Below are 22,088 nucleotides of genomic sequence, written 5' to 3'. Positions count from 1 at the left end.
TGATTTGAAAAAAAAAAACTCTGAAAATGAGTTTCTCGGTAGACCCAAGCAATCCTGGAGAACCAGGTGATGAAGATCTGGACAATAAAGACCGTCAATCATGCCAATCCAACTGACGACGAAGACGCAGCAACAAGTAGTATGCCGTTGAAAAAACCGACACAACCAATTTATTCTCTTTTTTGTGAAAGCATGTAGGAAGAAGTCTCTTTATTGAGACATTCATCAACGAAAAAGCAACGTGTTGATATCACACAGACCACATCTCAAACAGGGAAGTACTTCATTATAATAACTTTAGTGTTACTGCTTTCGATCAATCAGGTTGAACCGTGCAATAGAAAAAAATAAAATTTCACTCGGACCAAAAACACCAACTTCAATACACAATGGAAGACACTCTTTCTTGTTTGATGAAAATACCCATTTTGATCTTCCTTTTATCAATAATCTTAAAACGTTAAATGTCGTCAGTGTTATCAAGAAATATAAGAGAAGTTTAAATGGAACAACAATATATACAAGAAACTGTTTGATTGGAAATGGATTCATAGAATACTATTTTCTTTCTCTTGAAAAAGATAAGTTGTTATTGGTGGAAAAATAAAAACATCAGAACCACATGTTCCATTCACTGTTGTTGGAGAAAACACAAAATAACTCCATATACAAAGAAAACCAGATTTTAAATTTGTTTCTATTGATGTTAAACCTTCAGCAAGATTCAAGACAAAAGCAAACTCAACAGGAGGAGGAAAATTGTGGAGTGGAAAATTGTCAGCTGTCACTGGAGTATGGATAGTAATGGAGATGCTATGATAAATTATTCTCTCTGATGCAATGGGAAAAAGCCTCAACTTATAGTGCAAAAGCAATTAGTTGTATTATTAATTAGGTTGGGGGGAATTTTTCAAAACAAGACAGAGAATTTTCAGGAAGTTTTAAACTCAGACTGTCATACTCTTCTCATTTAGAGATAGTTTTGATATACGAACAAATCAAGGTACATCGCGACTTCTTCACGAGAAGATACAATATTGATGCCCATCCTTTCAAATGACTGAATTTATTGAAATTCATTCTGATACGGAATATTGACAAGTAAATATATCAATTTTTTCAAAAAATTATGACATGAGATTTCCCTGCTTGTCTTAGTTGTAGTTATAAAATAAGAGTTCTGGGACAATGCAAAACTAAGGATAAAAAAAGTGTCAAACTTAGTCTTTAAATAGTTTCAACCATTAGCAACAATCTTAAAATGGGAAAAGCACAGCCACATAATAGCAAGGATTTTTAGCAATGAGATTTTCATACAATAAATATGAAAAAATCTTGAAAATGGCAAGTGAATGCTTAAAGTTCTCTCGGATGCAGTTAAATGTTATCTTAATCCTTTTCAATAGTTCCCATTTGTTCTTTTGTTTTTTCAGTTTTCCTGTCAAGTTCCACTGCTTGAATCCATCAATCTATCAATTCCATAACCAAAACCTGTACTTAGTGGCTAACTCCAAGAAAGTCTTGGAGACAACAGGCAAGTTACTATAAATTTCATGACTGTTATAAATTAACACTGACCAGGAGATCTGCACTTAATTTTTGTTATAAACAAATCCTGCCAGTTTGGATGTTGTAACTTTCACCCCTGATTCTTTTGTCTTCTTAGCTAAATTAATTGTATTTAAAGAGTCTTCATTTTCCTCATCTGACATTTCTCTTTTGCGTTTCTTTTCTCCTTGTTCCGTTTCCTCTGCAGTTTCCTTTGCTTTATTGTTCCATTCCATCTTTTCATCTTCATCAAGTGCCTTCCATTGTCGCATGGCAGATTTAACAAGATCAGTACCAGTCAGCTCAGGATTTTCTTCTGACAAACCTCCTTTGTTCTCCTCAAACCAAAGGGTAAAACCATTCACTCTGTCAGAAATAAAACATGAACGTTTTACCTTCCAAGATCTTTTAATACTCCTCTCTTTGAGTTATTAGAAATCTCATCTATAAATTAGACAAGGAAGTTTGGTCATCAAGTTACCAATATTTTGTAAATTCATGTCTTTTCCCCAGTATATCAAGTTGTCCCTACGGGGCGTGGAAAAAAAAGAAGATGCAACTTGCAAAGACCTGCCCATATTAAACAATTATTCTATACGAGCACATTTGTTATGAGTTGGCCATATCAATCGCGTATCCAACAAGCGCAGATGGAATAATTTTCTTCTTGATTTTCATTAAATCCACAACATTTGGATATTTGGAGCCCTTTTTCAGCTCCACAATAGTTGCCACTAAGGTGATTCAGAATATGAGCTGAAAACCAGAGTTGAGTAAACCAATCAGAAAACTAGAAATGCAATATTCGGAGTTTGAAATTCAAATAACAAATGATAAACCATCGAATAAGATGTATAAATACGGGCAGATTCAAGAGCAATTAGTGACCACGGGGAAATGTAATAAATAATAATAATAATGTTTATTTCTTATATTGCGCAGTCTAACATGCGATAATATGATCGAGTGCGCATTACAACACTAAAATCCACCCAACCCAACCCAGGGGAGGACATCCATCACACAGTAATCTCGTGCGTGGGAAATTAACGTCTCCTACCCCAAACCCTGCAGGAGACGGGACCTCCGGCTTAACGTCTTATCCGAGAAGACGAAGCAAGGTGAGTGAAGCGACTTGCTTAAGGCCACAACGTAGTGCCCCATCCAGGACTCGAACCCGGGCCGTCCGACCCAGAGTCCAGCGCTCTGACCACTGGGCCACTCACGCCTCACATATGTCCGCATATGTCACGCCTCACATATGTCCGCTTTTATCATGTTAGACCATCGAATAAGGGACTTACAACCACTCCATTACTCCTTTTTCTAGTATAATTGCCTTCTAGTTTTCGAAAAAGATCCTTGAGCCTCAACTTAGCATTGCATCGACCGCATAAGGCATGCACAAAAGATGAAAGCAACCTAGATGAAACCATTTAAATGTGTTAATACCAACAAAACAATCTGAAGCGTTTAAAGTTTGTTTTTTAAAAAGCCTGCTAAGAGAAAACCAAAACAAATCATTAAGTGGAAGCATTTTGCCGCTCTTCCTTCTGTTCGTGTTTTAGCCTAGCAGCACGGAATACTGGGTGTTCCAGTGCTCTAATGGTCAAATGATGTAATACTGAAAAAAAGGACAATTCTCCACTTACTTCTTAGAGGGTGGGTTTTTCCTTTCTGGCGATGTTTCCTTATTCACTGTTGCTTTCTCTTTCTCTGGAGGTGTTTTCATCAAAGTGGTTTGTTTTCCTCTTTTCTTTTTCTGAACTGGCTTGGAATCAGGAGCTGTAAGGTAGAGTGCTTTTTGAGAAGGGTTTATAGCTTAAAATTCTGTTAGCCTGTTCCAGGTGTCAAGTTAACAAAACCGAGCGAAATAACAATCGGCGTCATAGTATATGCTAAGTAAAATCGCGAGGTACGCTTGGGTCAAGTCAACCCAGGCCTCCCTTGTTTTATCACTTCTCAGTTTACTATCGCGCTTCGTTTTTACTGGTGAAAGCCTAGAATAGGTTGAAATTCTGTTTACAAACCCTTCATTCTTCTAAAATATCTAAAGAAGTTTCTACGTCACAAAATACTGATGAAAAAAGTCTTTAAAAATTAGCTAAACACTTTTCGCTGTCAATCTTTTTCTGTTGTTCCCAGAAGTTAGAAACTACTCCCACAAGGTTAGCCAATGAGCCAATCAGAACACAGGGTTTACTTTATCTTGCCCGTTTAAGCAGCAGATAAGAACTGAGGACATGCTTCAACTTGCTCACTTGCAAAGCCAGTTATATAATAATTTGCATTACTTTTGCCACCATTTATAAACAGCTTCATTCCTCTCTGATTAATTCTTGCCTACCTTGCCTGATTAATTCTTGTCAATCTAAGCAAACCGTTTCTTCAAGTGAATGAAGGGAGTAAGTTTCTAAATAAATTGTGGTGCTGCATCGATGGAGGTATAACAAGATCATTTGCTTTTATTAACTGAGTTGACAATGAAGAGTATCCAATGTGGCAAAGCCTCAGTTGAAATCAGAAAAATCAGTGTTGTTTACAACCATAATTTGAATCGCTTTTGGGAATGAAGTATTGTCAACTACAAAACTAATTTCGTCGCCTGGAAGAGCTACACGCTCACTGTTGAGAAAGATCTTTTTTCGTCTTCTGACAAGCATGGGACAGAAAAAATTCTGAGTCCCCACAAGGAATTGAACCTCAGACCTTTGGATTCCACACTCTGATGCTCTACCACTGAGCCACAGAGACTCCACGGTGAGGGAGGTCTATTACGAAGTTCATATGACACGCAAATTGTTTTTCGAAACGAGTATTATTTAGCATATTTTCTTTTAATTTTGCACTCAAAAAGGTCGATCTCAGTTAGGATGAAACGGAAAATCAGTCTTCTTGACAATTTTGAAACTTCACGGCTAAACTCGACGAGATATTTCAGCCAAAGCGAAACTACATATGTCATGTTATGGATGCACGGCTGAGCGTACGTAAGCATTTTTACCGCGGTAGCTCCCTAGGAATTAGGTAGGCCTGGTGTGCGTGTTAGGTTATAATGAAAATTGGCCACTGTAAAGAATTAATAAAGCTAAGGTTTCGAGCGTTAGCCCTTCCTCAGAGCGACTGCAGGGTTAGATTCAATAACAGTGCAGTTTCTTTCGTGCAGAGAGACTTCTCAAAATATTAACACCACTTTTAGCCAAATTAAGGCTTTACTCACATATCTTGCTTTTCCTTTGCAGTGATGCTTTCTTTTCTTCCTCCACGCTGTCGAAAAAACTCTTCCCACACACACCAGACGCCCTTTTTCCAGGACTAGATACTCTGAAGGGATTAGATCGGCCTTGACTTGGATTTGAGCTCGGAAGAGGCGACAAAGGTGGGTTAGACTTTGCATTTGAAATGAGTTTTGATCCTAAGTCTTGACTATCCAATCTTGATAAGCCCTTCCTCTCTGTAAAAGAACCATTTGAATAAATGTTATTAGTCTGCGTAGGAGAAAAACTTCAAAGAAAGCCAAGGCTGATTTCTGCATTTATCTTCTTCATTTTAGCATGAAACAAATAGAAGTAATGTTACAAGGCCTGAATCGGAATGTTAGTCCATCGGAGGTTCAAGGACCCTAAAGTACTACGTACATGCAGTGTTTCCCTGAACAATTACCCTCCAGGGTGGAGAGATGCACTGTGGAAGTAAAGTGTCTTACCAAAGAGCACAACACAGTCACCCTGCTTATAATTAGAACCCAGACCATGCACTCCAAGTCCAACGAACCAACCATTAAACCACTGTCTTCTCTTTGACATGTGATGATCACTTGTTCAATGGTAAATTAGTACAGGCTAGTACAGGTGCTAACACGTTTCAGTCAAAAAGAATTCTATCAGAAAAATTCTGGAATGTGTGTGCACCTTTCAGTAAAATGCACATCACCTAAGCTGCTTTCTTTTTACATTTGCTACAACCTGAGAAAAACGCAAATGGTGACACACCACCTTTTTTTCTGGAAACCTGTTGATCGTCATCGTCAACATCCATGTCATAGTCCACTTCATTCTCCTCGATTTCCTCCTCTTGTTCAACTTCTCGTGGTGTATGAGAAGGCCGATGACTACCCACCCTTGATGAAGATACCTTACTCCTCCTTACAGGCCAATCAATTTGTTGGAAATCGTCCTCAAACTCCTCCTCAGCTTCCAGTTTTGCCTTTTCACGGGCCAACTCATCCAGTCGATTTGCCAAGTTCATGCGTCTGCTCCGTGCTGCATATTTTATTGCTAAACTTACCTTAGGAAGGAAAGAGCTACACTAAGTCATGTTGTATCATTTTTTTCTGCAGGTATTGGTCACTTATCCTACATGTGGGTTGGTGATTTGACTATAAAAAGTTGTCGAAAGACAAGTGACAATAATAGGCGTACCTCTACTGACGCAATTTTTTTTTGTTTTGCATTCTCCTTGCGAGTTCATTTACGCTTAGCCTGGGATCTCTATGCATTTCCACTGAAAACCCCTCTCCTTTTTTTGGTTATGTTCTACTATGGCACCTCTTTCACTGATTAAACGCCTGGCAGAGGCCAACATGTGTACATTTTGCTGGCTTACCCTAATGACAAAGGCACTCATACTTACAAGTTATTCTCTTAGGTCATTGGAAATTGTCTCAGTAAACAAAAGCCTAAAGGATTGAAACGGTGTTCTGAATAACATAACCAGTTCTGATTGAAAAACATCTTTAAAAATGATTGTACGTTAAAGCCAAGGCCTTTTCTCGTGCCAATTGAAAGGAATCGTGACATTAAGAGTACACAAGTGCAGCAGATAACACGATTATTAACCCTTTACATCCTAAAATCTGTACGCATATTCTCCATACTGTTCTTTATACATTTCCTAAGGTGCTGACAAGGAGAATTTGTTTACCAATCAAAAGCTTCTTTCATTGGTAATCATTTCCTTTATTTTCATGACCTTAACATGTGATTGACAGGTGATATTGTAGGAAGAAATTTGATACTAGTCACTCTTAGGGGTTAAAGGGTTGAACTCGAAAAGGTCACTGAATATACTTACAGAATGGGCATCTGGTAGAAGTTCACACAACTCCATTGCACGGAACTCTCTATCACTTTTACAGGCCAACTAAATTTAAAAGAAAAAAAAGCATATTGCTGCTACATTCAAACCATTTCCTCCTAATAATTTTTAACTTCTGAAAGACCTTCAAGGTCATAAAATCACTTCCATCATAGACGCCACAAAATACTAAACAGTGACAACATATTTTTGATCATTCAATAGTTGAAATAAAGACTTGAAGGTTGCAAAAAAAGATTAGTTCAAATTATACTCCTTGAACTGAACCGAAAAATAAATTAAATGATGATAATAGCAATAATAATAATCACTATTATAATTATAATAATTATAATACCGGTAGTAATAATAATAAAAAAAAGGATACACACCGCAAACAACTTCATGATGCTCTGAATCTGAGATGTCTTTGCCAGGTTTGATGAAGCTTCATCTCTCTCATCAGATGCTCCGAACACGAGTTTTGACCTAACATATGTTTCCTGTATAAGAGGAAAGAAAAAAAATTCCGTTAGGTACCCGAAAGAATTTTTCACCTTGTGATATAGCTAATGCGACCTTCGACGTAAAAACATACCCTAAAAATTATTACACATGTAAACATAAGACAGATTGAAAACCATGCTTTTCCTGTGACTTTATTTTCTTTCCTTTTAATCCTGAAGAAGGCAAAATTTCTCCCCTTCACAACAAATCTATTTATTTCCACACTGCAGCATAAGCAGCTAAGAGGAAGATAAAACTACATGTATGGTACATTTAGAGCCGTCTGCTATGAGCATGAAGGTGAGTTATTAATGAATCACTCCATGAGTAGCTAATAGCAGATGGTGAGCATATGTGCTCCTGGTTTAGCATACTGCAGCCTTGTTTTAACAAGACTTTTCTAGTTGCTCCACATACCTCTAGCTGTCCTTTCTCTGTCGTCATTTCACAAAACGGAAGTTGCAAGGGCATAAGGACAAGCACAGGGCGTGGCAGGGTGGGTGGGTATGTTGACCCCTTGCAGTAGATGCACCTGAATGGGCCAAATAGTACAACAAATAAAATGCTGTGTTAGATAGTCAAAGGGAAACCTGAGAGTTTCGACTATCCCAAAGAGGTAACTTGATTTATGATTATTGTAGTGCTCTCGATTTTCCTTGTCACTTCCGTAAACCTTAGTCCTTTATAACAATTGTTTAACTGATCGTTCTATTTCTGACCAAAATCTTCCATTTGCTAACATGCAAGCCTGCTCTTAAGTTTCACACAAAAAGTCCCCTTAAAGGCCATATGGTTACTGGTTACCAAGAGCTGAATCAGTATCTTCTTGGAAACTCAAAATCTTTCTTTTGTTGGAAATGTATGCTGGATTATATGATAAGACAATATCAATCATTTTTATCAAAACTTGTTTTTGAAGGTAATAGTTAACTGAAAGAACTCTAAAAGATCATGAGGTGTTGTAGGTCTCTCTTCATGAGTTTGCTTGAAAGCTTTCAGAGTATACCTGGCGATTCACAACAGAATATACACCAGATTTCTAGTGAGTGCTAGGTCTCATTAAAAGCACTGTATTGTGAAGCTGAAAAAAGCTGAAGGAGGTCTTTTACCTGATCTGCTGGCTTTTCTCATCCAAACCAACCACCCAATAATTGTCAGACTTATTCTTCATCTGAAATAAAAAGTAATCCCTGAATTGTACATCAGTCATGGAATGAAAGAGAGAAGAAAAAGTGAGCAGATGAAGAGTGGAAGGGAGTAAGGGTAGACAGTCCAAAACAGGAGGATGATGGAGAAATGAGAAACCCTCGAAGATTGAAGAATGGAAGGAAGGAGATTGAAAAGAGGGAAGAAAGAAGAGAGCATAAGAGGAGGGCAGAGCAGAGGAAAGGTTAATAAAGAATGGGGAAAAAAATAGAGGATAGTTGCAGATCAGGAAAGGAGTAACAAGGAAAATTTGAGTATAGAAAGACAGCAACATAAAAAAACAACTCATAGAATATGAAGAAAGCAAAGTGTGGACATGGCTGGAAAAAATACACCTTAGTAGAAAAATTTGAACTTACTGATAAATAAAACCAATGAAAATAAAGGAAATAACAGCAAATTTCATCTTCAAGAAGTTTCGTTTAGGTAAAGTGCCTTTACATTTTGTTATCTGATCTTCTTTGTTATTTTCTTTACTTTCACCTAATGTGGGAGGTTAAACCATTAAAATCCTTGACTTTGTGTGGCGAAGGCAATCCTCACGTTCCCCTAAACATGTGAGCACCACGTAATTAACACATGAGCTTTACTGAGATATTCCCAGTCTCACACTTACATTGCTTTTAGTGATACAAACTGGGGACCAAGATGTACCAAAGGAACCTGATAACAGTCTTACAACACCTGCTGAGTCAACAGTGATTGGAGTACCTTCCTCAGAGAAACTTTGAAGGAAAAGAAAAAAGATCAAGCACTTGAAATTACTGCCACATCACAAATCAAATTTTGCAAAATCTCTAGATACTGTTATAACTGTCACTAATCACTTCAGAGGAGTTCTGAGTATTAAGGTTTCAAGTTTTTTCAAACTTGAGCTGCAGAGAAACAATGCAGAAAAATATTGGCTTTTTCCAAAAAAATCCAAATTCCTCTGCTTCAAGATTATGGGAGTGTACCACCTCTGGAAATGCAGATAAGGGAGGGGGGTTAGGGGACCTGATTTAAGGCAAGCTTCTATAGGATGGTTACTTAGTTCTTACCCTAGCCATGCCAGTGTTGACTTCTCACTCAGCAACACCCTCTCCTCTGCAATTATTTCCTGGTTGTGCTTCAAATCCAGTAATTTAAGAGCTAAAGCTTGCTCACCAGGGAGGGGATTGTTAATGTGAAACACAACCATCAGCTGGTTCTTGTGTCCAGACATACACACCACTGAGCCAGGAAGGCTCAGAATGTCACCCTGAACCCCACCAATGGTGAAGATGCGAAGGAAACGCTTGTCAGTTGCAATAGCTGCAAAAGAGCTGCCAACTGCCACTGCCTAACAGATTTAAATGCAGTAAATAAGAAGCTGTTTGACTAAGAAAATGAAACAAGCAAGTTTTATGATTTATTTACAGGCTCCTGTTATTCTGGCTAGTAAGTAGTCTGCCATTATCAACGCTTCATTTTAAACTTTTCTTCACCTTCAAATAATTTTGAGGGAATGAGCAACACTGGCCAGCAAAAAGATTGCAAGTGATCTGGCACTGCATGATACTGAGTACCAGACTGGCCATAAAAAAGCCCCTGAGTCTGTCTCTCTCCCAAATCCCACCCTACCCCACCCCTCACCTGAAAATAAGGCACTGATAATGAGTGCCACACCCCCAGCAGACCTCTCCTGAATTGTCTCAAATCTTCCTGCAGGCAGCGAGATGCTTGTCCAGCAGGCAGCAAAATGCTCATCCTGCAGTGCTAATAATGACAGCCTGCTCATAAACCACTGTCATTCAATGAAGGAAGTGGTTTATACCAGTATTTGAAAGCTGTTTCTTTTGTTATGTGTCTTTGAACTTAAAACATCAATAAAATCCTTTCTTATTACCTTGAAATCATTCAATTTAAATAGAACCATATTTGCTTCATATTTCAAATATTAAATGGGAATTTTAAGCCTACATACTTGGATTGATTCTCCCTCAGGTAATGCAACAGTCCATTCTCTTGAATTATCCCAGCTTCCAAAATGGATGCAAACAAGCTTACTGCAACAATGCAAAATAATCCAAGTTTGCACATAAAATATTGCTACATTTTCAAGATCATTAGGCATCCCTAGAAGAGCCCCTGAGTCTGACATGCTCTGAAACCCCACACCCACCCCTCACCTGAAAATATACATCAACCATTTTACCAACCTAAATAAAATTTTCTGCTCACTATAAAAATTCTTTTTCACACAGAAAGTTGATGAAAAGGAATAAAACACAGAAATAAATAATAGCCTCCATTTGGCAAGAAAATAATTTATTTAATTTTGTCTGCAAACATCATCTGTTCCAAGATGTAATCAATTTTCTGAGAGCAAAGCTTGAAGAACACTGTGAGCTATGAGGAACCAATATGCTCCAAGAAAAGCCTACAAACAGCTTATTGTTTGCTGCATAGGATGTTTACTTTTCCTAGTTCTCTGGTATGATTTTATGAACAAAAAAAAAAGGCCCTTCCTTTTTTAACAGCAGCTCATTACTCTCCCATCATGAATTAAATCTTAAACACAGACTTTTATTGTAGCGGAGGTAGGGTTGCAAATTGGGGAATATCACTTGGAATACATCAAGTGGGCATTTTTTGTAATTTTGTTGTATTTAGACCAACTGTGCACAAAATAAATAAATTGATGGATTATAATGGCAGCTATTGCTTGTTTGAACAGGAAAGCCCCAAAACCAGGGTTATAAGAAATGTATGATAGACTGTATGGATACCTGATAAGCAGACCTTTAATTGGAGAGAAGGGGTTATTGAGAATTACAGTACCTTGGTGAATCTTCATGAGCTTTGCATGCTAACAAAACAGCAGTGGATGACAGTGCAGCCATGGTGTGATTCAGATGATTGGTCAGATGTAAAGGGTGATGGGTGCTTGTGTCATGGAATTCAACCTCTATTGATGATATATCATCTTCTGTGTGGCAGCGTACTATTCCAACTGAATTCCATACCTGAAGATGGACAGTGATAGGCACTAAGGTTAGGAAAAGGTCCTGCACCAGAAACATTACTATGTAGTCTGCAAGCAAGGCTCAAGCCCAAAGCATGTTCCACTCAGGAAAGGACTATACTAGAGTTAAACAATATAATTTACTAACCATGAACCTGTGCATTAAGTGGACTGAGGTTGAACCTGGTTGGAAAGGTGGCTGGAGTACTGGAATAAATGGAGTGTGGATCACTTCCTGACGTCAAAAGCAAGACAAAATAATTATCTGTCAGTCATTTAGTCCCTCTTGAAACAAATGTTTATAACTTTTTGGGGTAAGAGGGTGGAAGGAATTCTGTTAATTAATAAAAATTATGCACATAGTGAATTGCTCTATCTCTGTCAAGTTAAATACTAATTCTGTCTTTGACAGCTGTGAATCAGTACAAATCTATTTAAAATTTTACCTTCTTAGGGGCCTGTGGTGCAGACACTTCACTAGCTGTGTCTCCATCATTCCCCCCATCACCAAAGTCTAATGGAGCTGCCAAAGCTGCTTTTAGTTTACGGATGTCTAGTGTAGTTAGAAAAAGGGGTAGAAATTAGAAAAATATTAATGCAGGTACAACAAGGTAAAAAAATTAAGAAATTTTTTTTCAAAAGAATGGAAACTTCATGATGAAGACTTACTTAATCACAATCTGTTGCAATGAGAATTCAATTATTTGAAAGTAGCCTTTAGTACTTCTCAAAAGTAACTTATTTAAACTCATGAGTGGCTCTGGTCATGTAATGTGATCAACCAGCAAAGAGTGGTCCTGAAAATAATGACAGTTCTTGGGACACGTTTCACAAGTCTCAATACATTTATAAATATCAGGAAATGAACATTGTAATAAACATAGTATTTCAGAACCCCAGCTGGTAGGAGGCAGACCAACTTGGGACATCCTAGAACAAATCCGGTGAGTAGCAGAGTGAAAGGCTTGAACCAGAGACCCCTGGATTATGAGAACTGCACCCTAACCATTCAGCCACACTGCCTCCCTCCCACACTGTCATCCAAAGAAGAGGTCATGTAAAACATCAAAATTTCATGGAAATGGTTATTTATAGGGGATGAACATTCCATCTTATTCAGGGTAATTAACATGTGGTACTAAAAAATCTCTAACAGCTTTTGGCATCAATTTTTTAACCTTTGAACTCATCATCATCATCATCATCATCCTCTGCCTCCTCGTCTATCCAAGCTGTGGACTTGCTTTTGGGTTTCTTCTTCCCAATAAGCTGTTCATCATCACTATCAGCATCCATGGCAGCAGTCATCAAACTGTCATCCATGACATCATTGTCAGTTACAGAGTGATTGGAGCTTTTCACCTGTAAAAGCAAAGTAACCCAATGTAAATGAGACACAAGGAGGTAATTCTTCATTCATAATGTACAGGATATTTTTGCTCAAGGTAAAAACAAAAGATAAAGGGGTAATATTATAACTCAATGTTACAAGATCTCTTTCATTTGTGTGTTGAGTTTCTTTCCCAAGCTCATGCATAGACATATCTTCATGTTTTGAAGGAAATGCACAAACATTGTTAGGCATAGATGTGGTTGGGTCTCATATTCTACTCATGCTTTCTTGCCGTCTTGCATCCTGACAACCCAATCTTGAGCATGATGGCCGCCAGCTAACTAAATTTTCACAACCCTGTCATCAAGCATCACTCTTGTTCTATCCTGGATATCTTGAACCACATGCCACTAAAACCATCTCCTTGGTTCCCATGGGGTCCAAGAAAATATAACCCAAATATAATGACAATAATTAGACCCTGTACCAACAAATTTTAAACATTTGTTCGTTTCTTTGTTTTTTCTGTTCACTCTGTAGAGTTTTTGAAAAATCACATTAAGATGCTTTGTCATTATACCTCTCATTATATGTTCCTTTCATTACCTTCATTTTCTTCTTTTTTTTAATTTAAAAAAAGGTGCAATAAATCCATAACTAACCTCATCATTTGGTATCACATTCTCACAGACACCAAACTGACCCTGTAGCAAATCCAAACAAATTAAAAATTATTGTCTTCCGCAGTTTATCGCAGTTTATCACAGTTAGTATTCTTTTAGCTTAAGGCATTATGGTCTAATCAAAGTCTTTGAGTTGGGTTTGGGGACAGAATACATAAATACACTCTAAAATCTTTCCTTTAGTATCAATCATTCAAAACTTTTGAGGTCATCAAGGATGGATAATATTTATTATGAAACAGGGAGAGTGAGAGTGATGAGTGTGAGTGACAAAGAGTGAGGGTTATGGCAGAGAGGGTTGGGGATGTGAGGCAAAAGCAGTTGATGGGGAGGGAGGGAGGGATGGGGAGGAGTGAGGGGTGAGAGATGAATTAGTGGGACGAGGTACAGGGAGGGGTAAGAGGTGAAAGGTTGGAGGTAATAGATGAGGGGTGATTGACGAAGGATGTAAGATGAGGGAGAGGGAGACTAATAACAGGCAAACAGTCAGAAATAAGAGGGGGAGGAGAGGGATGAGAGATGAAAGATGATTCTGTAGGATCTAGAGTAAGTTAAAAAGAATGAAAGATGATGACTAAAGAATAAGGAGGAGAAACATGAGGGGTTTAGGGAACAGAGGAAGAGGATAGGGTGAGAGATGAAGGTTGTAGGATATGGGTTAGGGGGAGGGGTGTGAAGGGTAAGAAATCTATCAGCATCTCAGACAATGATCAGGTTCTACTGGTACTAGCAACTAAGCTTAGAAGCCAAGAGTTTGGAGGGAGGCTGAATCCTCATTTTTCTAGGATTTAGTACAACTTTATCCATTCCTTTACTAAGAATCATTTTCAAACCACCCTTTGAACTATAGGCACCTGCTCAAATCTTGTCAGGGTAAACCCTACTGTCTGTGTCAAAGGCTCCCTGCCTCAGCTGTATAAAAAGTTATTAACACATATCAAAACATGGACTTCGAAACAGGCCCATGATCACCACAGTTCTGCTGGCTACTTGATAACATGTTGCCAGTTACTCTCGTCAAAATAATTACATTTTGGCCCTTAATGAACTTTTTACAGTCACATACTTTTGCCCAGTCTGACACCTACTTCAAAACATTTTGAAACACCTGCATGAAATAACACCATTCAAACATTATCACAATTTTGCTCACCTGATTATCAGTATAAGCAATTTCTTTATTCCCTTTTGGATTCCACGCCAAGCCACAAATTGTATGTCCATTTTCATGAGTTATCCTAGAATGAAATAATACTTCATCAAATTTCATGACCTTAGTCAATCTAAATCCTTTTCCGGAGGTATTTTGATTTTAAAAATATCAAGAGTAGTCTGATGCCATATTTTAAAGCATGCAAAGAAATGAAATTTTGCTTCAAGAGTTTTAAACTTGATACCTAATGAGCTAGCCCAGCAGACAAGTGAGATATTGAGTTGTACAATTCAAGAGAAATTTCCTATCTACAAGCAACCGTGTATTATTTTGTTTATTACATAAACACAATAGCCCTCTACTGACAAGAAAACAAAACATATGACCTTGGATTCAGAATGGTGAATGTTTTGCCATTCTTTTTATCAACAGGGTGACATGCAAGACAAGTAACTTGTCAGCAGCCGATTGGCAATAATAAACATACATAAAAAATTATCCTACTTTTACATGCGTGTATAGAGCTTTTTCAGGGGCTGGAGATCCTTAAAAAATACCACGGTTTATATGATAAAGCCTTATCAACAAGTGACTCTTGACAACATCAAATTCTCCTCAAGTTGCCCAAGGAAAGACAAAGCAATTTGAAAGAACAATTTTTGAGTCCATCCCCAGTAAGTAACTTGGGGCATCTTTCAACACACTCCTATTATTTGCTTCCCAAACCTCTCAATAACTGCCTGTGTTGCCACCTTCCAGATAAATATCTCTCCATTGATACTGGCAGATGCAATGTAGTTACCACAGGGAGACCAAGACACCAGAGAGACCAACTGAAATACCAGATAACATTTGAAATATTTACCCACTGCATTTATGTAATAATTAGATAATTAAGAAATACTGTATTTCCTCAATTTTAGCATTCACCAAAGTATCCCCCTCTGTCAATACTGTCTTAAAATCATTTGGTGACACAATGAAAGGTAACATTTTCCTTGATGTCACCATGATCCTCATCTTTCTGATGAACAATTTGGATATCTTATGAGGAGTTTTAAATGTAAAAAAAAAAATTAAGAGAGATTGTCTAGCCATAAAAGTACATAATTATACCTCACTGTGACCATCTTTTTCCAAGTTGAAAGTATTTTTCCATGTATCTCTTTCATAAACCTAAACATAGAATACAGCCATTACTGATCAGTATTAACATTACCACTTTTGGCAAATGTTTAAGCAAAAGCTGACCCTCAGCAACCAACTAACTCAGTGACTCATTTGCTCCCTGAATGGTTGACTGACTGACTGATCATGACAGGTGGATACACAGGTGATGTAATTAACTGACTGACTATAGGGCTGTCTGAGTAACCAGCTGGCTGACTGACCAACTGACTGAACAACAGACCAACTGACCGCTGACTAACTTACTGACTTACTGACTCACAGACTAACAGACTGACTGACCGATTGACTGATTGACTAACAGGCTTTCTGGTTATCTGAATGTCACCCCTGAGTTAAGGCCATGAAAATGAAGAAAAATTATCAATAACTAAAGAAGCTCTTGATTGTTAGACTATATCTCCTTGTCTGTAGCTTAGGAAATGTATAGAGAACAGTATGGAGAATATACATTCTGATATTAGGGTGTAAAGGGATAATAGGGTACCTTGACAGTTTTATCCACTGGAACAGCCACATACTAGAAAAAGATTCCAACAAGAGAAGAGTAAACAGAAGGTAGATGAATTTTTTTATCTTAGCATCACTTATTTCAGATGAATTTTTTTATCTTAGCATCCCTTATTTCAGATGAATTTTTTTCATCTTAGCATCACTTATTTCAGTGAATATTAATCCCATTAATATGAATCTAGACATCAATGATCAGGAGGTCCAGATTGGCTACAGACAGGTTACTAATTAGTCTTTCCTTGATTGAGCAATTTAATCAACATGCAAGTCATTAGACTTGGATTGAACCACCTTCCTAGCACATTTTTATTTTACTCCTAGGTATTTGAGCACGCACTTCAAAGGCACTATCAAATTCACTGCACATACCTTGCCACTGCCTGGTTGCCAAGCAAGTCGGCACAAGGTCTTTGAGATCCTAGAGAAATGAAAATTACCAAATCATTTAATAGTGGTCAGATATCATTAATGTGAAAATTGCAAAAGTCATGAAAAGGGAAGCCATCCCATTAAGGTCAAAGAAGTCTACTTTTCCATGTCTTAATTGCATCTATGTGTACATCGATAGGTCCTTTTTAGGATTTCCTTTTAAAACCTTGAATTTCTAAGATCCAAATATTAATTCTCCCCTCCAGCTATTACAAATTTTCTTGTCAGTTAGTCATGGAAATTTGGTGTTAGATCAAGATAACTACTTCTACCTGATAAGTTTTAGTATTCTCATGTCTTATTTTCTGGATGATGTATGGATATTACAGAGAGAAGTTACATGTTGATCACTTGTGGGAGCTGAAGGGTTGACCTTCATTTTCAGAGCATGGCTCCAAGGTCAATAATGAAATGGTCACCAGATGTAAAATTTGATACACAGCCCTTTGCGTGGAAATAAAAAAGCAAATACTGTAGAACTCACTTTAGCAGGATAAATTTTTTTCACTTGAGTCCATTTTGAAGGTGAATTAGTATTTACAACACAGTAATTCATTTATTTTTCAATCTACAGCAATTTTAAGTCTACCTTGTATCATTCACCCTGGGAAGAATTGATAAAGTTGTCTTGCAGGTCTGCCAAGAAATTATAAACATGTGAACGTCTTAATTAAGTAAATGCAAAAAGTTGTAAATTTAAGATTACTAAATAATCATAAGCATCAACAGCCCACGGATACCTGATGACAATTTTTTTTGGTGATTATCATAATGTTTAGTTATCTTTGCTTTTTTTTTTATTTTCCTACTTACTTATCTGTCTTCACCACCTATATTTCTTTCATTTCTTTTTTATCCTTTTTTATTCACTGACTGCATTAGTGCTGTAATGTTTTGTGAACATAATTGTTATACATAACAAAAATAAATGAGCAAAAAAAAAAAAAGAATACCTGATCATCCAAATTCCAGATTTTAACTGTACCATCACAACTGGATGAAGCCTAGATGAAAAATAATGTAGTTTTAATTCTGCTTTATATTTTTTTATTGATACTAGTAGTTTTTCCATACATTACTGCATGCACTTCATGCTTCTTGAAAAAAATTCAAGTACCTCCAGGTTTTTGAGGTACATATTTAAACATGTCTTCCCCTCCCTCTCACTACAAAGGCATAACTTTGGGTGAGAGGTGGGGAATGCATGTGATTGACCTTCTTTTTGTCTAAAGCATACATGTAAGTTTATATCAACAAACTATTTGACAAGCCTAAAGAGCTAGAGGTATGCTTAACCACAACCAAAAAAAGCCTAGGAGATTTTTAGTCATTAGCATCCTCTAAATTTTACAAGCATAATTCAGATCTGCTCCTCTTTCTCTATATAACATTTCATTTATATTTTCACCCAGGGGACATCAAATTTCCAGAACATAGAGATTTTACAATAAAAAGTTGAAAAATCTATTCTCTAGCCCTTTATCCCTGAGAGTGACCAGCATCTAATTTCTCCTTTCAATATCATCCCTGATATCAAACATTAAGGTCATGAGAATAAAGGAAATGATCATCAACTGAAGAAACTCTCGATTGTTGAACAGATTCTCCTTGCCAGCACGTTAGAGAATGTATAAAGCACAGTATGGAGAATCTGCATACTGATGTTAAGATGTAAAGGGTTCACTTACAACATATTGGTCCTTTGGATCCATTGTCACACTTAACACTGGTGCTTCATGGCCCCTGAGAACTTTCTGGCTCCCATCTGCTACAGTGACCACCTTTACATTGAAATCACTGCAAGTGGTAAAAAATTTATTAGAGAAAATTATATTCAAAATTGAATACTTTCTCTACAGGCTTAAAAACATGTGGCAATTAATATAGCTGACAACATGATTTTAAGTGCAATTTGTTAATATTAGCACAAGCAGATGTTTCAAATAGAACAATATTGCATGAGCCTACAGGGAAAGTGTAATTTGTAGTCTTTGTAAAATTTATTCATTCTTATTACACCAATTACACAAGAAATAATATTTATTAATAATTAAAATTATAAAATATTAACAATTCATATAAAAAGAGCATTACAGAAAGTCAAGACAGCATGCACTTTTTGTAATTAAAAATGCACTCAAGTCGAGCCAATCAAAAGTGTGCAAATTTTTCATGCATAATTATTATTAAACATCAAACACTCATTGATATGAGTTTATTGTATAATGAAGCATGCAAACATTTGTGGAGTACTCTTCTGTAAAATTGGCCCAGGCAAACTGATTTGAATTTTCTTTGTCCTAAGTTTGTAACAAACACCTGCAGCTTTCTTTACTAGAATTTTCCATCTGGAAAGATCTGCTGAGACCTTTGTTCACAGTTATTCTAAGTACCACATGGACACTGTTTCACAAATCAGAAATTCTTCTTCAGTAGCCATTTAACAAACCTTGCTCCTGCTGCAAACACTGTTCCTGATTGGTTAAAGCAGATGTGATTGACAGGAGCTGTAAATCTTGTGAGGATTCCATCAGGAGACCCCTAATATTACAAAGCACTTCATTCAAAATCACTGAAAAAACTATTAATGCATCTTACAAGCCAGTTTCTTAAATAAAAAAAAAAAACAGCTGAAAATAAAAATGGTGAATTATTTTACCACTGTACAAAATATTTGTGTCTATTAAATGAAATTCAGCTTTTCCATTCCATGATCTGAACTGAGAATCCACAACTTCAAGTTAAATAAACATTTACTTCATGTCTATGTTTTAAACACTTTACAAATACCAATTCAAAACTTGGTTTGTATAGCACAATTTATAGTTTAAACAAATCTTCCATGTATTTAGAAACTTATGAAAAGTGTTTAAAATCATACACAAGCTAAGCTGGGATTCCACTTTATCACTGTTGTGAAGTGATTTCATCGAAAACTCTGTGATCAAACTCTGCATTCCTCTTTATGATTATGATAAACAACTTTGAAAACTTAGTGCTATGTAACAATATTGAAAATAAAAATAATCCCTGCTTATATCTAAGTGCAGCCACAAAATATATTAAATAGATGCAAATCATTTAACTAATAAAGACAAAACACTGACAACTACCTCAGGGAAGGTAAATACTTGCACAGAGTTGTCCGATGCAGTGACTATTTTATTGTTCTGTGAAAAAATTTCGTAAAGTAATAACAATTTTAAATGTTACGAACATCACAAAATTATAAGCAACAATAACATTTTACTAATAAGAAAATTATAAGGCTGAGTGTGGCTCTACGAAAACCCGTTCTGTAATATTTTGAAACGATAAAGCAAAGAAGATCAGAGACCAACTAATGGCACACAGCGCTTATGTATATGAAGCACCATACAAAAATAAATGTGGTTCTTACTAAATCTTTCAGTTTAACGCAATACAAAAATTTCCTGCTTGCAAGCATATACCTTGACTACTAAGACTGTCACATTTTCTCCAGCCCTAACTGATTCCGGATCACTATCATCAAAATCTTTGTAGATACGTACATCTCCATCTGAGCCACACGTCAAAAGGTAACTGAAACCACAACAGTGAATGATAGGCGATTCAAAGCGACATTTATAAGTATCTGATTCGAAAAAGTACAGTATGCTTACAAACCGAGTGACCCTCTCTTCTAGCACTACTAGTTAACTTGTTTTTTTTCCATTATGTATCTCATCACAACTAAAACTTGCTTTATTTCATGTAAATTTCATTGGACGAATTGAATCTATCGAAAGCTTTGCATCACTTCTCCTTGCTGGCAGTGAAATCTACAGACTAGAACGCTCGATCGTGTAAACATTTCATTGCCTTGATCCTACTTTGCATTATATTCGTAGAGAGATCAGTCGACATATTGATTAATAAATCTATCCCTCTTTAAGAGAAGTGATCTAAGTCAGAAAGATCAGACGACGTAGCGAAGTGACACCAATTCAAACACTGTTTTGCCAACGACAAGAAAATAACATTCCGCAAAACGCGCCACTGATCATGGAGATTGAAAAAACTGGTCATAAACACCGTTCCACTTAAGTTACCTTCCCGTTTCGTCGAAACAGACATCTGTTTGACCCTCACTGTGAGAAAATCGCATAGGCTTTCGATCAGCCGGCATGCTGGCCTTTAGAGGAAGCTACAGAAATAAAATGTACAGATTTCCTCCAGCTTTGAGCTATGAACTCTTTTACCCGCGTTCGATAGAAGAATTTTCCCGCCAGTGATGGATCGAAGTGCATTCTGGTAACCTCGGTCCAGCTTTTCGCAGTCAGAAAAAAAAAGCACTTGCTGCCCTTTCATTTGTCTTCAAATCTCCCTGTAATTTCACCTCTCACTCTCTCAAATTCCACATGGAAAAAGTGTTTCTGTTAAGCAACGCTACGATGATCCAGAATGAACTTCTTAATTTAGATTTCAGGGAGTGCATGTGATAAAGCCAAACAGAGCCAAGAAACGACTCCCGCGGCAATCTCGAGCCCAGGGTCATTTTAGTTCCTTATGACTATCTGGCGATCATTCCGCTGACAAAATTAGTCGTCTTTCGATACAATTCCGGGCACAAAAACTGATGCTTTCATGCTACAAACTTCTGATAAAGAAAGATTGAGAAAAACATTTCATAGTAGAAAGTAGCGAGATTAAAACATGACATTTCGGCGACGACATGTCACTATTATCAAATGTAAAATTATTATAAGTTCAGTGACCTTATAGAAAGAAAGGATGACGATGACGGAATGATGGAGATTTTAACTGTAGACAATCTCTCTTCCGGAGATATTTTCTCAGATCAATGCATTTGTCTTTTCCGGAAATCGTAATGGTTATGATAATTTGGTAAAAGGACTTCGTGTCGTCCAATTCGGCCAGTAATCATACTCGTGAGTGAAGAATTGGACTTCCGCCTCGCGGCTGTCTGATTTTGAGTTTATTCGTATGATTACAGACCGCATTGGACTTCACTCAGCCCTATCACTGATTATAAATTGGATGGAGGAGTGCTCTCGCTTCAGAGGGTCGGTGGAAGATCAGAGTGTTCAGAGATGTAGGTTGCGCTCAAAATTGTTGCATTGATGAAATAATGAAAAATTGTTCACGTGTGTAAGAAGAGTCGGTTGTAATTGTACCACAGTTAGTCCGGTCTCAGAGTCCACGAGGTCTTCATTCAGCAGACGTCACCAGTTATGCACCGATTAATTCGAAGCTTCAACATCCCTCCCGGGCAACTCAATTTGAACCGGGAGTGTCAAGTCTTTCCAGCGGATCACAAGTGTTATATCTTTAAATACGGAGGTGTTGGAAGGTCAATATCATATTTACTCGAATAAGCACCCGGAAGTTTATTTAAAATTTCGGCTAAAGGTAGAGAAGGTAATGTCCTATCAAGCACCATATTTCAAGGCAAAATGATTTTGAGTTCACAAGAACATACCC

General features: G+C 37.1%; 1 protein-coding gene and 1 long non-coding RNA gene across 2 annotated transcripts; one reads left to right on the top strand and one right to left on the bottom strand.

The window, feature by feature from the left end:
* Nucleotides 1–1,050: 1,050 nt before the first annotated feature.
* Nucleotides 1,051–21,284, bottom strand: LOC113676786 (WD repeat and HMG-box DNA-binding protein 1). The gene is made up of 28 exons (XM_089193452.1): nucleotides 20,696–21,284; nucleotides 20,075–20,186; nucleotides 19,736–19,792; nucleotides 19,072–19,163; nucleotides 18,311–18,419; nucleotides 17,576–17,626; nucleotides 17,212–17,258; nucleotides 16,563–16,611; nucleotides 16,168–16,200; nucleotides 15,609–15,668; nucleotides 15,219–15,325; nucleotides 14,493–14,577; nucleotides 13,319–13,360; nucleotides 12,502–12,685; nucleotides 11,770–11,876; nucleotides 11,472–11,558; nucleotides 11,140–11,324; nucleotides 10,283–10,364; nucleotides 9,378–9,658; nucleotides 8,954–9,062; nucleotides 8,241–8,302; nucleotides 7,549–7,663; nucleotides 7,017–7,127; nucleotides 6,622–6,690; nucleotides 5,544–5,835; nucleotides 4,769–5,002; nucleotides 3,201–3,333; nucleotides 1,051–1,914 (listed from the first exon to the last, which is right to left on the bottom strand). The coding sequence occupies exons 1-28, from the start codon at nucleotides 20,770–20,772 to the stop codon at nucleotides 1,593–1,595; spliced, it is 3,294 nt and encodes a 1,097-aa protein (XP_089049578.1). The 5' UTR covers nucleotides 20,773–21,284; the 3' UTR covers nucleotides 1,051–1,592.
* On the top strand, nucleotides 1,397–5,351 carry LOC149034121 (uncharacterized). Its single transcript, XR_016182831.1, has 3 exons — nucleotides 1,397–1,534; nucleotides 4,791–4,927; nucleotides 5,102–5,351. It is a non-coding gene; the product is annotated as an uncharacterized LOC149034121 (long non-coding RNA).
* Nucleotides 21,285–22,088: the final 804 nt, after the last annotated feature.

This window comes from Pocillopora damicornis, chromosome 14 (genome assembly GCF_964200805.1).
Source record: "Pocillopora damicornis chromosome 14, jaPocDami1.2, whole genome shotgun sequence".
NCBI lineage: Eukaryota > Metazoa > Cnidaria > Anthozoa > Scleractinia > Pocilloporidae > Pocillopora > Pocillopora damicornis.
Note: the sequence above shows the minus strand (reverse complement) of the source record. Positions and strands in the feature narration are given on the sequence as shown.